At 50.7% G+C, this 16,076-nt stretch overlaps 1 protein-coding gene across 4 annotated transcripts in view; it reads right to left on the bottom strand.

Moving 5' to 3' along the window:
- Positions 1–8,352: 8,352 nt before the first annotated feature.
- GRAMD1B (GRAM domain containing 1B) overlaps positions 8,353–16,076 on the bottom strand; it is a 186,785-nt gene continuing 179,061 nt past the window's right edge. For 2 of the 4 annotated variants that reach the window (XM_068988331.1, XM_068988332.1), the window contains exons 16-20: positions 15,866–16,069; positions 14,592–14,682; positions 10,458–10,565; positions 10,067–10,184; positions 8,353–8,442 (exon numbers count right to left, since the gene is read on the bottom strand). In XM_068988331.1, coding sequence (XP_068844432.1) covers positions 8,353–8,442; positions 10,067–10,184; positions 10,458–10,565; positions 14,592–14,682; positions 15,866–16,069 — 611 coding nt within the window. Of the gene's footprint in view, positions 8,443–10,066; positions 10,246–10,457; positions 10,566–10,957; positions 10,970–14,591; positions 14,683–15,865; positions 16,070–16,076 lie in introns of all 4 variants that reach the window. The other 2 variants (XM_068988333.1, XM_068988330.1) reach the window with 2 other exon arrangements.

Here is a 16,076-nt window from a genome sequence, read left to right as displayed (position 1 = left end):
CATCTTTAATGCTTTATTAGGTTATATGATTTACCAAGCATTTTAATTTCAGTTATCTTATTTCTCCTCCATAACTAGCTCTGTGAGGTGGATACTGCAAGTACATTAACAAATGAAGGAATGGGCTGCCTGAGGCTGACAAGCTTTACCAAACCATAAGTTCATACGGATGGCAATGAACTAGAACCTGGAGAATGAATGAACCTGGAGAACTAGAATCCAGGTCTTCTGAGCTCCCTGCCCAACCCTCTTTCCACAGAGACCACAGCTGCGTCCTTTCCTCTCATCTCTTTACTTCCACCTAATCTTTGCCTCTCCTGCACAACCTAAGATATTAAACATCTCTCATCCCTAGTTCCACTCAAGCACTCCTCTACCACTTGGCTTCTTGAGCCATGCTAGAAACATGTTTTCACAGGCTATCTCATTTTGCTTTTCCCCTTTTGGTTGGTTTGTACCCCATTATTTCTTCTGAGTTGCAATTAAACTCCTTCCTGGGAGACTTGATCATGACTATATATCCACAAGATACTGTGATCACCAGCCTACTTCAAATCCTCACCCACTTCCTGTTTCACCACATATCCCTACAAAAGACTCAGATAAATGTGCACTGCTCTGGAAGTTTTACCCGGCATGCTATTCTTATTAAAGGGCTTAGAAATGTTCTCAAGGGCTATCGTCACTCTAGGAACCCCATCTGTTGTATTGGTGCTGGATATTTCCCATGACTAATCCTTAATGCAGTTCACTCATGGCCAGTTAGACTTGGTGTGGTTTTCCCTTTCCTTAACAGCCAGTGAACTTCACCGCTCAACTCGGGTGGCCCTGTAAGCACCTTGCCCTACTGACTTTTACCAACAGCTCAGCCTTGCCTCACAGCCCCAGCTCCTGTGTGGAAAGAACCTTGAAGGTCTGTTCCCATATCAGCCTTTATTTTCAGTCCATTTAAAAGCATTATCCTTCAGTGTCACCACCTCTCCAAACACACACACACCCAGATTTCTGATTCTCTGAGTTTCTGGTTTCTCCTTAGAGGCCAAACTAGAAATGTTAGTTGGAATTTTTCAAAGCAGGAATAGGCTGGAAATATGTTATCAAGCTAAGAATGGTTAACAGAAGAGATAGCTCCTTTTCTTCCCCCCAAATTACTACATCAAAAAGGAAAGGACACCCATCTCAGAATGTGACAAAAAGCAGAGTGGAAAGATCATATAACTATATCTTGGCAGGAAGAAGCAAGGAGCTAGGTACGTTTCAGAATATATCTTGGTTCCCCTTCCTTTGGGGACCTTGGGCTTCCCTGGTAGCTCAGATGGTGAAGAATCTGCCTAGGGTAGCTCAGATGGTGAAGAATCTGCCTGCAATGCAGGAGACCACAGTTCAATCCCTGGGTTGGGAAGATCCCCTGGACAACAGAATGGGAACCCACTCCAGTATTCTTGCCTAGAGAATTCCATTGACAGACCATGGGGTCGCAGAGTCAGACATGACTGAGCGACTAACACACCCCTTCCCAAGTTAAGTGGAAAGGAAAAAAAAAACAAGCACCGTCTTTGCCCCTCCTTTTGTAAATGAAAAACCCCTAACCCTGTGAATCCTCCTAGTTACCTCAAAGGTATCCAGATAGTATAGTACCTGGGGCATCATTATGCCCATCATCCGTTCATTCTGCATTTCAGCACCCACTCTGCATCGAGTATCAAGAGAGCCCCTGAGTGTGCCCTGTGCTCTTTTTTTTTTTAATCATCACTCAGGCCTTTCCCAATCTCTAAAAGTCCACCGTGGTAGATGATTCATGTCTAGCTGCCCCTCCCTTTCCTTGAGTCTGCGGTAGGACCCAGTAGATGAGCACTTGAAGCAAGTCTGAACTGTAGATCAGACTTAACCTCTATCATAGCCCAGCTAAGCCTCAAAGCTGCTACTCTTCTTATCTCCCCTGTTCGCAAGAGATGCGGCTGACGGGCAGTGTGTGTGACAGGGAGGGAGGCGCTGAAGGATGAGTGCTTGTAGGTGTGTGAAGCAGCATCAAACACCGTCAGCAAACTTGTGCAGCCGTGGACCTGATGGAACTTGTTACCACGTTATCAGCTTTGCGTGGCCTTTTCTTCATTTTCCATAGCCGATCTCTCCCTGAACTCTAGAAATGTTCTTCCTGACCACTCAAGATTTCAACAACCTAATGCCTGTTGGTGGTGTTTTTCAGTAAACTCCTTGTTCATGTCAATAAAGTGTCTCTGAACATGGCTTGCTTTGGTTTTGCTTCACTGTGTCTGCTGTACACATTCCGGCTTCTACCTGCTCTCCCAGCCTGCATCCATTCTTGAACTCAAAATCACTGGATACAAGCCCAGAGAATGCAAACTACATTTAATAGTCTAGAATTAAGCATCATCTCCCCGTTTCCCTTCCTTATCTACCCAAATACACAGGGATCCAAGAGTCTGTGTTCTCACCTGAATGATACCACACAAGTTTCCTGCCAGGTGGTGGAGGGGTTCCCAGAAAGGAAGACCTAGTAAAGGAGGGCCCCCCCACCCTTGCCAGGTTATCTAACATAAAGAAAGAAAGTAAAGCTGTCCGCCAAGGTCCATCTTCCTGGAAGGGCCAAGGGCCCCAAAGGGAGAAGTTACACAAGAAATTATCATTGGTATTCAGTCTATCATATGCTTCTGTAATAACAATAGTACTGATTAATAATGAAATCAATATAAAATTATCTTAGTATAGTACTAGCCACTATACCAAGAAACACACACACATATACACCAATGTATTTTATATTATCTCAAAATAAACTCAGGCTTAGAATAATGGTTGGGGCGACCCAAGAACAAGCCTGATAAAATAGTGATGCTTCAATCTGGACTCGGATCTGATTCCCAGACTTCTTCTCCATTCCACTTCATGAGGCTGCCGCCCTCTCCTTGGAAGGAGGTCTTCGATGCTGAGTGGCTGGCAGTGCACCTGTGTCTGAGTGAAGTGGTCCCCAACCTTTCTGGCACCAGGGATCAGTTTCATTGAAGACAATTTTTCCATGGACCGGGTGGGGTTGGTTTCAGGATGACTCAAGCGCATTACATTTATTGTGCATTTTATATCTACTATTTTTACATCAGCTCCACCTCAGATCATCAAGCATTAGATCCCAGAGGCTGGGAGCCCCTGTCTGAGCTTGTCTGCAAACAGATGCCTTCCAGGCTTTTGGTGACACCTGGGAAGACCAAAAACATCTGGGACAAGAAGCACTGATGAGTCAAGCAATGAACACACACACCATTAACAATTCGTAGTTCAGTATTTTTTTCTTTTAATTCATACTGTACTTCCATGGCTCTAGCTACTTTACATTAAGATTGGACCGGGAAGCCTTGAACGTTTCTAGGTACTAGCAGTTAAGTTTCCAGACCTTGCGCACAGCGCCAGGCAAAGTAAGTTACAGACCCAAATGCAGATGGCCAGAGAATTCGACTGCAATCAACCTGCATTCCTTCCCTTGTATGGCCCAGTGCAGGTGTTGGGGGCTGCTCCCTCTGCCTCACCCCACTCCACCCCAGGTCAGGATTATCCAGGGGCCGCGGTGGCCTCTGACCCATCCCTCCCCACCTCGGAGTCCAGGTTGAGTCAGGGGGAAAGCACCATGGGTTTGGGAAGATGATATCATCCATGCAGAGAGTGGTCTGGCCCTGGAGTGCAGGACAGAGAAATGTGGGGCCACACACTGTTGGCAACGATGGCTGCTTTTATTCAGCAATCTTGGCGCGCGGCACCCCAGCCTAGGGCCTACTCCCCAGACGGAGTCAGCTGTTCCCGGCTGGAGCAGAGGCCCCCGTTTTGCTTCTGCAGCATCTCCTCATGGTGAGAGAAGTAGGCAGGGCCGAGGGGCAGAAGTGACAACGTCCTTTACGCCTTCACATGTCGGGGTACATCGTCCGGCATCAAACTCCGAGCAGGCAGGGTGCTTCTCGCCAGCAGCCGAGGCTCCAATCCGGGCTCCCAGGCCTGCTGAGGGCCTCGAGTCACACCAGAAAACAATGCCCAAGACCCCTGAGCTTCACACAGAACATCGGAAACGGGAGCCGGCTGGGCCCGTCACAGCCGTGGCTGGAGCAGGAGTGAGGTAACGAGGTGGGCAGAGAGGTGCGGGGGGAGCTCTCTACACCGTGTGCAAGTTCCTGCTCCACGTCAGGAACGCAGGGGCGTGAAACGACGGCCTTCCAGAAAAATGTTCCTCCGGACCCCAAACCGCATCTTCTGGAAGAAAACTAGAGGTGGAGGGGAGCGGGGCCAGCCCTGCTGGAAGTTGGGGGATGAGGGCAGAGGATGCAAGTGGTGGATGGGGTGATTGTCCCACTGCCTAGAGACGAAGGATGGAGGAGGAGAGGGTCAGGAAGAGAGGTTCTCAAGCTTCCTCGTGGAGTGGGCAGGTGCAGTCGGGATGCCCTGCCACCCGGGGGGACAGAGGAGAGCGCTAGTTATCCTGGGGCCCCTGGGAGGATGCGCTGGCCTTGGCTGCTCTGCAGAGCTAAAGATGAAGCATAGAAGGCACAGGAAAGATCCTGCTGAGACCACACAGTCCAGAAAGATCCTTCCCCTAATCCCGCCTCTACGATTTCACCCTAGAGATGCTGCCTGCAAGCTTATGGACATGGTCAAGCTTGTGTCACGGACAAGGCAATGAAGAGAATCCACTTCTCCCAAAGCATTCCTCTAGGTCTCTTGGTCCTCTGCTTTCTGGTAATCCCAGGTTCTTAGTGTCAGTGTTCTAAGGCAACCCAAGGATTTTAGCCAAAGCTCCATACTTAATCCAAACCCCAGTGAGGTTAGACACAAAAGAGAGGTGGTCAAATCAGGAATGACTTCTCCCCACCTTTTGCTCTAGCAAAGAGAAAGAAGGATGGACAAATGAAAGGCTTCATGGCCCAGGGATGGAAGACAAGGTTAGTCCAAGATGGTGTCCTTCTTCCTACCCTCCTCCTCTTCCCAGCTTAGAAAAGTTCCAAGGAAGGAACTCTCCAAAACTAAGACTAGGCCAACAGAGGAAGAAACACCCTCTCAGGTTAACACTGAACAACACAGCAAGCTTCATCTCTCTTTCTCATCTCCCTCTCCCACCCATTCATTGGACCTCCCTAGTCCTCTTAGCCCTTAGAATAAAGTTTTACTACCCTGGATTTCCCGGGAACCCAGACACTACCCTACGACTCATCCAAACACCAGAGAAGCTCTTGTCCAGAAGGCCTGTCTTCTCTTGGCAGGGTGCCTTCCAAGTTTGAGAAAGCCCAGCCTGGCCAGGCTCTGACCCAGCCTCCAAGACCATGTGAAAGCTAGAGGTGACCTTAGGATAGTCTAGGTCAGGCCCTGAAGCTTAGAGGGCGGGTTGTGTATGTGTGTGTGACTTGTCCAACGGCGGGGCCAGGACTCAGGCCCAGGTCGCCTATCCTCTCAGACCAGTGCCGTAACTGAGAGCGCCAAACTGCTGATCCTACTGTTCTGCAAAGTTACCCCTTTATCCCAGGATGGGGACGTGGCAGCAGAGAGTCACAGACATGGCTGGCCTCGCCAACACCAGCCTCGTCAATTCCCCCCAAGTCAGTGGGAGTGGACTGCAAACCTTACCACTGTTCTCACCTGTCTAGAAACTGCAAAACCTTTTGCAGAAAGTATAAACACTCACATGCCTCACTACATGATGCAGAAAGACTCCTGTATGACTGAGTTCTTATGTAGGAAAGGGAAAAAAAAAAAGCCCTGGCGGGGAGAAATAACATAAGAAATGGCAGTTTTAACACTCCCTTACAAGCCAGGCTGCCAGCCACGAGTTACCAAGTCATTTACATGTTTTACTCCCAGACTGATCTGTAAGGGTGAGGTCCCTTCTCTTTGACAGGTTACTGAGTAAAAGGGAATAGCTTTTGTCTGGGAGTGAACAGAGGTGTTGGTTTTCTCCTGGTTTGAGAAAACGCCTATAAATGATCCAAGATTCTTACAAATGAGGCAAGCCAAGAGACGCTTCCCATGTGTACACACTGTCTCCTGCCCAAACCCCCAGAAATCCAGAGGGTTCCTCGCAGAGTTCCCTGTCACTGCTTCTGCCTGAGAGGGGCCTGTGAGCTGAAGCCAAAGTAAAACAATCCCGCAGAGTCAGGCCTACCTCCACCACTTTATTGCCAGCAAATAGCCCTTTTCAAATCACCCTGAAGGTCCCAATACACTACTTTTAATAACTGAATAATTAAATAAATAAATATGCATGGAATAAATTAGAGAATTTACCGTTTGTCCTTTCAAAAGTTTCTGAGAATACTTTTGACTTCTAGGTACTCCAAGAAGAAAGTTCTTAGCAGCCTGCACTCCTCCTTCTCCTTTGGCTTGGGTCCCATAAGCTCTGATGCTCATCAGGGTCTCCCATTCAAAGTCCTGGTCAGGGCTGATCTCGACCGCCTGGCCTGTGGGCACATGCACCCTTCACAAGGATTCCATGCAACTCCATTTCCTCGTATCTCCTCTTCTACATGAGGGCTATCAGTTCCAGATGACCCTCATGGACCCTTCTCATCCTACCTGGCTGCGGCATGTCTGTCTTCTCTTCCTACCCTTAGGGCAATAACAAGAACCTCTTTTTCAGTCAGAATGAAAAGTTAAAAACGTTTCTTAATTGCCAAAGTGGGACGCTCAGGCCAGTCCAAGGGAATATAATATAGCTCTTCTTTTTGGCTAGGTGAGTGATCAACTCTCCCTTCCCTCTGTCTGTTCCATTAAGAGGTCTGCTAGAAAAAGAAATCTGGAAGAGCTCTCCTTGCCAAATTGGTATAATCCCTTCCTGATAAGAATCTCTACAAGCCCTGCCCGGGGCTGGCAGGATTCCTTGGGTCATCACAGGAAGAAACAGCAGTTAGTGTAAAGGATGCTAAGCACGTGCAGCAGGGCCTCATGAGGTCAGAAGATCATGGGTTCTGTAAGCCAGCCCCCAAAGGCCCTCGATGACTCACTTTCCTAACCCATGGCCTTCTTCCTATTCCTTAGGGATCTCACACCTCTCTGGGGCCAGAGGCCAGCAAAGGCTTTGCTCCTCCTGCTAGAACTTCCATTCCTAACTCAGAGGAACAGGATCTGGAACGGCCCCCAGTGGGGCAGACTTGTTTGGCTTTTTCCTGCCCAAACCCATGCACCGGGGCCAAATTCATTCCCTCCAAGGCCTAGGTCTTCTTTCACGGGCAAAGTATCTCAGATAGTCATCTCCCTTGACTAAGTTGGTTCCTCACCGAGAGGAAATGATGCTGGCAGCCAGGAAGCGCATGGATGTTGGTGCTCACTACTCAGAGGAGCTCTGTGGTGAGACCCTCCATTCCGTCCATGGCTAATACATTCACCTCCTCAAACCCTGGAGGTCCTAGAACACCCTGATTCACCCTAGAAATCAAATGACAGCTCAAAGGGAAGGGGTTAGAGCCACAGACCTGACTTGCTTACAATCACTAAAAGAGAAGTTTAACAAGATCAAAAACATTCCACCCTGACTAATAAACAATGTGCTCTTAGGGCACAGAGGAAAAATAGGGCTTTAGGCACTAAAAAGTGACACTTCACCCAGATCCAGCCTGGGAAAAGACCAGAGAGAAGGGGGTGGGGTGGGAAAGGAAGAGACCCCACCCTTACTGGGTCCACACCCCACACAGGTTAGAGGAAGGTGCAGGGGGTAATGGAGGAGGATGCCCTTCATCAGAACACCAGCCCTTAGGAGCCTGCAGCCACGAAGCCCAAACCCTTCAGAGACGCCTGCCCAGCCGGCCTGCGGGACCCCTTCACCAGACTCGTGGTGTGAGGTCCACGCACGTGTACAGTGGAGCTTAGATCGGGCTCCTGCCCTGGACACTTCCTCCTTCCCAAGAGAACATCTTGGGGGAAGCATGGGGTAGGGAAGCAAAGATTCTCTTCTGTTTTGGGAACAAACCAAAAGGGGATTCGGGAATGAAGCACCTTAAGCAACGCCCGCCTTGAGACCTCTTCTCGCGACCCCAGGGTCTTCACAGGCATAACTTTGGCTCGACATCTCCCTTCTCAGAGCCGAGAGTGGTCAGCAAGGAAAAGGGTGGGGACGACAGGATGGGGAGCAGGAGGTTCGGGGGAGGTCGGTGCTGAGAGGCGGTCCCTGCCCTCCTCGGCGCTCCGCCGGCCAGTGCAGGGGGTGGCCCTGCTCCTTCTCCCTGGTACATAGGCATTAGCTCTTTTTAAAATCTGTATATAATATATATATTTATATCTGTATATATATATATTTATATATATATTTATATGGTCTCTGTACATGTATTGCACAGGCCTCCTGCAGACACCCCAGCTCCTGCCTTGTCAGTGGTACCGGTTCCTCTTCTCTTCGCTTTCTGACATGTAGTCTCGGGACCTGATGCCATTCTGAAGATTGATGAGTGAGTCCTTCATCTGTAAGACAAGGAAGCGCACCCCAGCCTGGGTTTGTGACCTCAAATGGGCTTCTCCAGCCAGCAGCGCCCACTGCCCCTGAGTATGGGAGGTCCCCTGCCATGCCAGGGAGCTGAAGGGGGCAGGCTCCTAAAACAGGGTGGTTCTCCAGGGACACAGTCTCAGGGCAAAGGACAGCTGATCTATGAATAGCACAGGGCACCCCCAGGGTAAGGGTCGCTGTGTCACTGAGTTTCACCCCCCCACCCCGCCACTCACCCCATGGTCCTCGTTGCTCTAAATTCAGAATTCTCTCAAAGTTTCCACTGCTATCGGGACCTGCATACAAGGCCACTGGCTTGGCTGGCTTGGTCTTCTCCTCACTCAGCTTGGCTTCCCGCTGATCCCAAGTCTACTGCCCTCCTACCCTGGAACAGCTGCCACACTGTTCCTCCTCCCCAGCTCAAACACTTCTCTCTTACCCATCAATCTCATGCATCTACTATTTTTTTTTATAAAGTTTTTTTTTTTTTTAAATGGACCACTTTTAAAGTCTTTATTGAATTTGTTACAATATTGCTTCTGGGGACTTCCCTGGTTGTCCAGTGGCTAAGACTCCGCACTCTCCAGGCAGGGAGCCCGGGTTTGATCCCTGGTCAGGGAACTTGATCCTGCATGCCCCAACTAAGACCCAGCACAGCCAAATAATTAAACAAATAAAAGTAAATATTAAAAAAATATATATTGCTTCTGTTTTGTTTCTTGGTTTCTGTGCCATAAGGCATGCAGGATCTTGGTAGTTGAATTAAAATTCTCTCTCCTTAATTGAGAACTAAGAGACCAAACCATGAAGGAGAAAGAAAATTTAATATTAATGACTGCCTATGTGCCATCAGAGCAAATGGGACAGCAATTTCATGAAGCAACGATTACAACTTCCATCTTATAGATGAAGAAATGGAAGGTTACCGATACAAAATCCTTTACTTAAGGTCAAAAAACTAGTTAGTGGCAAAGGGAGGATCCCACCTCTGTCTGATGAAATGGAGTTAATGATTTCGCCTCAGGAGGACTTTCTTAAAGAGATGCATTCAGTTTTCAGATAGCAGGAAGAAGCAGGAAGAAGATGTTACAGAAAGAAGACACAGTACAACTTTCTTTTCAGACTCACAGCACAGCCTCTGAGGAGAAGCCATGTCCTGAATGCTGGGTGTTGTGTCTGTGTTTTGAGGGCAAGAGGTGGTGGAGGATGGATGGAACACATCGAAAGGAACTAGAAAGACATGCCCTCTGGGAAGATAAATCTCAGTAAAAAGGGAGCTCTCTCTCTAAATGCCTGTCAGATGGCTGTGGCTTACCAAGAGAAAAAAAATAGCTCTCCTTCCATCTAATCTATAGTTTTTTCCTCTTGCAAATCCACTGTGTTATTTCACTGATGTAACTTTGGGGAACCCGGGTGTTTCCAACAGCTCACTCAAGGATGGCTCTAAGACGAGAACCACGGCTGGCCTGGAGAAGGCTGGCCTGGAGAAGATTGGATGGAGGAGGAGGACTGGGGGAGGGAGACGGTCCTCCTCGCAGAGCGCAGGGAAGACGGTCCGCGTCTAGAAGCCTGGGGCAAGGAGGGCAGGTCAGGGCATCTCACCTGGTCAAGAAGCATCACCGAGGATTTGATGATCTCCCTCCATTTCTGGAGCTCAGTATCGTGGTACTTTTGCTGGGACTCTAAGAGCTGGGCCCACTCTGTCTGGGACTGGGGTAACCTGTGGGATAGGAGAAGGGGTACCGCAGCAGCTGGAGTTATGTCCTGTGCGCCCAGACCCCACATCAGAGTGCTCTGTCCTTCGCAGGTTCTCCTGTGCCCCAAATCAGAAATAGACTAAACTACAGGGACAACTATCAGAGCTCATCCATGGACTCATTCCCAAGGGTTACCCACTCCCACCCCACAAAGGGCAGCAGGGCCGTCCCAGAGAGGCAGGCGCTGGGACACAGCAGGGGGCAGCGAGGGGAGCAAGGGAAGAGGCTGGGGTTACCTTTCTTGGAGCCGGAGACCCTGCCAGGCAGTGAGTGTCTGGGTGGTGTACTCCAGCATCCAGAGTTTGTAGAAGAGCATCACATTGAGGATGACCAGCAGCACCAGACTGAGGAGGAGATTGGGGGAGGGGGGCAGGGGGTGGAAACAGCAGCCATGAGATGGAATCTAGGAGGGCACCCTCCCTCTCAGAGGCAGGGATGCACCCCACCCCAGAGGCCACCGTCCTTAACCACTGGGTCACCTGAAGCATCGCAGTGAGTGAGTAAGTGAGCTGGGGGAGGTGGGGAGAGGAATGCAGCAAGGGGGGGCAGGAGAGAGACAGAGAGACACACTCTCACCTGGAGGGGCTGGGGCACAGCAGGAGGACCGTGGAGGGGTGTGTGGGGTGAAGGCCTCAGGAAGGAGAGACACACAATCACCCAGAAGTGGGTGCTGGGGGAAGAGAGGTGGATGGAGAGGAAAAGAGATGAGGGCGTGAAAGAAGCGATCAGACAGTACCTGAAACAGATCCTAATGGGAGCAAGGAAGAAAAGTGGGGAGGAGGCAGAGGTTAGAAACAGACTCGTGTGGGGAAGGGGAGGCTGCGCTTAACTTGAGCCAGAGAGAGTGAGAAAGAAATACCAGAAGCAGAGAAAACAGCAGATGAGGACAGTGAGCAAGGAAGGGCTGGGGGCAACTGTAAGTGGACCTTTGGTATCTCAAGGGAGATCAGTTGAGATAAGGTTTCCCAGCTCTGACCCCTGACACTGCCCAAGTGTTAGCACAGCTGCCTGAGAGCTCCTGGCTCCCCCGTGCATCTGTCAGAGCCCTGCTGGGGGCACGGGGACCAGCCGAGGCTTCCCAGGGATAGGCCGGAGCTACGAGGAGACAGGGAGCTGGGAGGATAACCAGGGGTCGGACCCAGTAGGGAATGGAGAGTCAGCGAGGGCCTGAGAATTCTCTCCTCTCGGCCTCAGTGGCCTCAAGGTTCATGGAATGGAGAGATGAAGACTCTGGGACAGACAGGACGTAGACACGCAGAACTGGGCACAAAGCCTGGCTCCCGCCTTTGAAGCCTCTTAACTTCCTATCAAGTTTCCCAATAATACCCACTCTACTGGGGTGACTCTGTGCACAGAGGGGGTGTATGTGAAGCCCCCCATGGAAGGGATGTATGTGAAACCCCTCACGAGGGGTGTGGTTACTTTAATTAAAGGAGGAGGTCCAGACACACAGGAAAAGGAATGACAAAAATGGGAAGATAAATAGATGGAGAAAAGACCAGCAAAGAAAAGAAAATCTGCCACGTCTCTGACCTTTCAAAATATGTGATACATGTGGCATGTGTTTCTGTGTTTCTCACCCTGGCTTCCAGCACTCTGGAAGGTTGTCTTCCTTAAAGGGGCGGCTACAAATCCCAGGGGCTACTCAGCTGTGTTCCCGGGGCTCTCTGAGCTCTCCACAAGGACTTCTAAGTGATGTACTGAATCTCAACGATACCACCTTTAATTGCACCAGACACCTGGATCTTCTGAAAGCCACCTCTTCAAGGTGCCCTGCAACCACTTCAGCACCTGCATTTGGGATTGTGCTTACAGTCTGGTTTGTGCTCAGCGGAGGCCAAGGGACACCCCTTGATGTGGCTCAAGTGAGGCCTGAGGGTGGTCTAAACAGAGAAAAGATGCAAGGGCTGGATGGCCACAGGGCAGGCTTACGGTGGCATGGGCCACTTAAGACAGACACCCTGCATTGTTCTCGAAGGTTTCACTTGCACGCTGGGAGCAGACCCACTGCCCGGACACTCTAGGGTTGGAAGATGAGGTCTGAATATCCTCAACTATCAGAGCTCCAACGTGACTTAATCCACTATACAATTTACTCAGGCCACCCGATCTTCTTTACTTACAACAAAACACAGAAAGAGCTGAAACAGAGCTAACCCAAGGTTAGAGTTTTCTGTTAAGCAAACCCAACATCAGAGATTCAGTTTTGACAGTGGTAGGAATGACATTAAAATGCTGCTGCTGAAGGTGGATTTTCACTGGTCTTACAGTTGTCTTTGTGTTTAGTTTTATAAAAATATGTGGGCTGCTTATGCCATAGTCACAGTCAGAAGACTTGCATCTATTTTTATGTTACATATTTAGGTGCGGTGAACAAGAGCGCCCCCCTCCTGACACTCACAGGCCCCCTCTTGCCACCTGGTCCCCGGCCTGTCCTCAGCCCATCTCCCCTCTCACGCTCCACACTCGCCGCCATGATGATCTCGTGCACACCATGGCACTGATGCTACTGACAAATGAATCCGCAACTGCAGCCTTAACTCCCCCTCTAAGCTCCAGGTCCACAGCTATCTACCTGCCACGTCCATTTGGACAACCTCAGAAACACTGGGGACGGACAGCATCTTCCGCAACGTCTTTTCACTAAGTTCCAGGTTTCTGTCCACGACAAAGCCCTCACAGGCACGTGGACCTGAGAGTCCTCATCTTTAGCTACGTAACCAGGTGCCACGAGCCTTAACCTCTGGGCCCTCCCAGCCCCCGGCCCTCATCTCAGCCCGACCAGCCCCTCCCACTGAGATCACTGCCATCTGCTCCACTGGCCTCCCCGCCTCCTGCCTGTTCTTGTCTATTCTATACACAATAGTGCCATCAGGGTGATTTTTTTTTTAAGTGAAACTCCAACTGTGTTAGTCCAGGACTTCTTTCCCGGTTTCCTGTGGGCAGAGCTGTGTGCTTGCTTCTGTGTTTCTGAAAATGCCTCAGTGAAGGCATGAAGGCTGGGGCGTGGGGTGGGCGTCACAGAGCAGGACAGAGCTATGGACGGTCTAGTGCCCGGTGCATCCCTGAGAGGGCAGCATCTGGGCAGCTCCTGAGTCCCCAACTCCCTCAGCTATCCCCCCACATCCCCCAGCACAGCCCCAGGCAGGAAGGGCCAGGCTGTCAGGCAGTGGCCCAACCAAGCAGAAGAGCGGTCAGCACTTAGCTGTCTGAGCTGCTCCTGCCCAAGGTGTACGAAAGTCCTTACAGCAGCCTCTGGGCTCACACGTCAGAGAGCTATGTCCTCCCACTCTGTGTGTGTTAGTTACTCAGTCGTGTCCAACTCTTTGCGACTCAATGGACTATAACCAGCCAGGCTCCTCTGTCCATGGATTTCCCAGGAGTGGGTAGCCAACTCCCTTCTCCAGGGGATCTTCCCTACTCAGGAATCAAACCCAGGTCTCTTGCACTGCAGGCAGATTCTCTAACGTCTGAGCCACCAAGGAAGCCCTCCCACCTTACATCCTCCTTTCTCTCAATGAACTTCCTGTGCAAGTTGCTGAGCCCACAGTTTTATAGCTTATGGCAATAAGTATACATTGCTTACAATAAAATAAGCATGCACTTTTCCTGGACTCCAAAGTCCTGGACTTTGTCTGGCCGCCCAGTCAAGGGTGGGCCCGTAAGTGCACAGTCCCAATGCCCAGCACAGAGCAGACACCCAGAACACCAGTCACAAACAAAAGAGTGGGCTCCTAAAACGTCTGTAGCATCTCTGTATTAACATTTATCCAACATTGCTGCTGCTAAGTCACTTTAGTCGTGTCCGACTCTGTGCGACCCCATAGATGGCAGCCCATCAGGCTCCCCCGTCTCTGGGATTCTCCAGGCAAGAACACTGGAGTGGGTTGCCATTTCCTTCTCCAATGCATGAAAGTGAAAAGTGAAAGTGAAGTCGCTCAGTCGTGTTCGACTCTTCACAACCCCATGGACTGTAGCCCACCAGGCTCCTCCGTCCATGGGATTTTCCAGGCAAGAGTACTGGAGTGGGGTGCCATCGCCTTCTCCAATCCAGCACTGCAGTAACCATCAATTCCTGCCTGTCTGACCCACTTGAAATTGAGTTCCTGTCACGGATGCTGTCTGCAGCGTTTTCTTCTGAGTCCTGAAGGCCTAGCACACAGTAAAGCACTGAATGAAACAGAAAAAAGCAGCAAAGAGGCAAGGAGTGACAGACAGAGCAACCGATCTGGAGAGAGACCAGGGGAGAAAGCAAGAACCGGGGCAGCAGCGAGGCTGTCTGGATGCCTGAGGAAGACAGATGGGGAGGAGGCGGCAGGCGAGAAAGGAAGGGGCGGGGGCACGGCTGGGGGAGAGCCGGAGTCCCTTACACACAGCTGATAACCAGCAGCAGCTTGGACACGCTCTGCAGGTGGAAACCGTTGGGGCTGTCCTCGGGGATGTGCCGCGTCTGCGTGGAACCTGTGGGGAGAAGGAAGAGGCCATCATCACGCGGCCCGCGAGCCCACCACAAGCTGACAGGAGGCCGGTCCTGCACAGAGCTGTCCGTAATGCTGCTGTCTCAGAAACCATGTGCTTCGTGGATAGCCCTCTGCCCTCTGAAACTAGAAGGGAAGTGACTGAATGGATGAGAAAACCGCCCGACCCCTGTAGCTGGGACCTGCAGATGCAGGACAAAGAGACCTGTAGCCGTGGGAGGCAAACAGCACTGTGCTGGGCCAGAGGCAGCTTTCAGCGCTAGCTTTATCCCTAATAGGCCACGTGATGCTGAGAAAGTCACGTGAACACTGAGGGTCAGTTTATTCAAATGAGAAGTTAGTCAGAAGTCCTGTATGTAAAATACACAAATAAGATGCGAGTGCTCCGGCTAAAGCCGGTTGAAGTACGCGGAAGGCTGACACCCCCCACCTCCCCCTGCCTCAACCTGCTGTGATCAACACCCCAATATCTGGGAAGGGAGGAGCAGAGCATAGTCTGAAAAACCCCTGCTGCAGGTTTCCACGCCTGAGCAAAGACAGGAGAGTGTGCACAGCTCCATGGGAGGAGGGAGACACACCGAGGAGGGGGCCACCTTGTACCCCCTGACCTGTTACGAGGTAACATTGGGGTCTGAGCTTTAGCTTCTCCAGGAGCCTTTCCTGAGAATGCAGAAGCTTCAGGCTCAAGCTCATTCAAGGAGCCATGGAGCTCAGGGAACACAGAGGCAAAAACTCAAAGACACTTTCTGTTCAACAGAGCATATAAGGGGTACAGCAGGGGCTGGGGAGCTTAAGGGCAAAAGGAAATAGTAGAGCAGGGGTCCTCAACCTCTGAGGTCTAATGCCTGATGTTCTGAGATGGAGCTGATGTAATAATAGTAGAAATAAAGTGCACAATAAATGTAACGAGCTTGAATCATTCTGAAGTCACCCCACCCTGCACCCCAGTCCATGGAAAAATTGTCTTCCATGAAACCAGTCCCTGGTGCCAAAAAGGTTGAAGACCACTGCAGTACAGCATCCAGAGCCTCAGACTTTATGAGTCGAGAGCCAGTCACACCCAGTCTATCCAAGGCTGCAAGGTGAGTGTGCCTGTGTGCCTGGTACAGGCAGGGAGCTCTGCCCACAGCCCTGAGACATCCACTCTGCCCCCACCTGGCACACACCTGCCACATGTTTGATCCTGTGGCCCACGTCCTCATCAGTGGGCGTGGTGACGGGGCTCATCACCTCCTCCAGGTGTGGCACCCGCAGGTGAGCATGGGGCCGTTTTCTCCTCCGCACCGTTGGGGGCTTGCTGGCCTTCTCTTTAGGAGACTGTCTGTGCATCTCCGCCAAGTAGGTGCTCTCTGTTTTGGTCAGCTCACTCTCTGTCAG

This window comes from Capricornis sumatraensis, chromosome 16, assembly GCF_032405125.1.
Source record: "Capricornis sumatraensis isolate serow.1 chromosome 16, serow.2, whole genome shotgun sequence".
NCBI classification, from domain to species: domain Eukaryota; kingdom Metazoa; phylum Chordata; class Mammalia; order Artiodactyla; family Bovidae; genus Capricornis; species Capricornis sumatraensis.
Note: the sequence above shows the minus strand (reverse complement) of the source record. Positions and strands in the feature narration are given on the sequence as shown.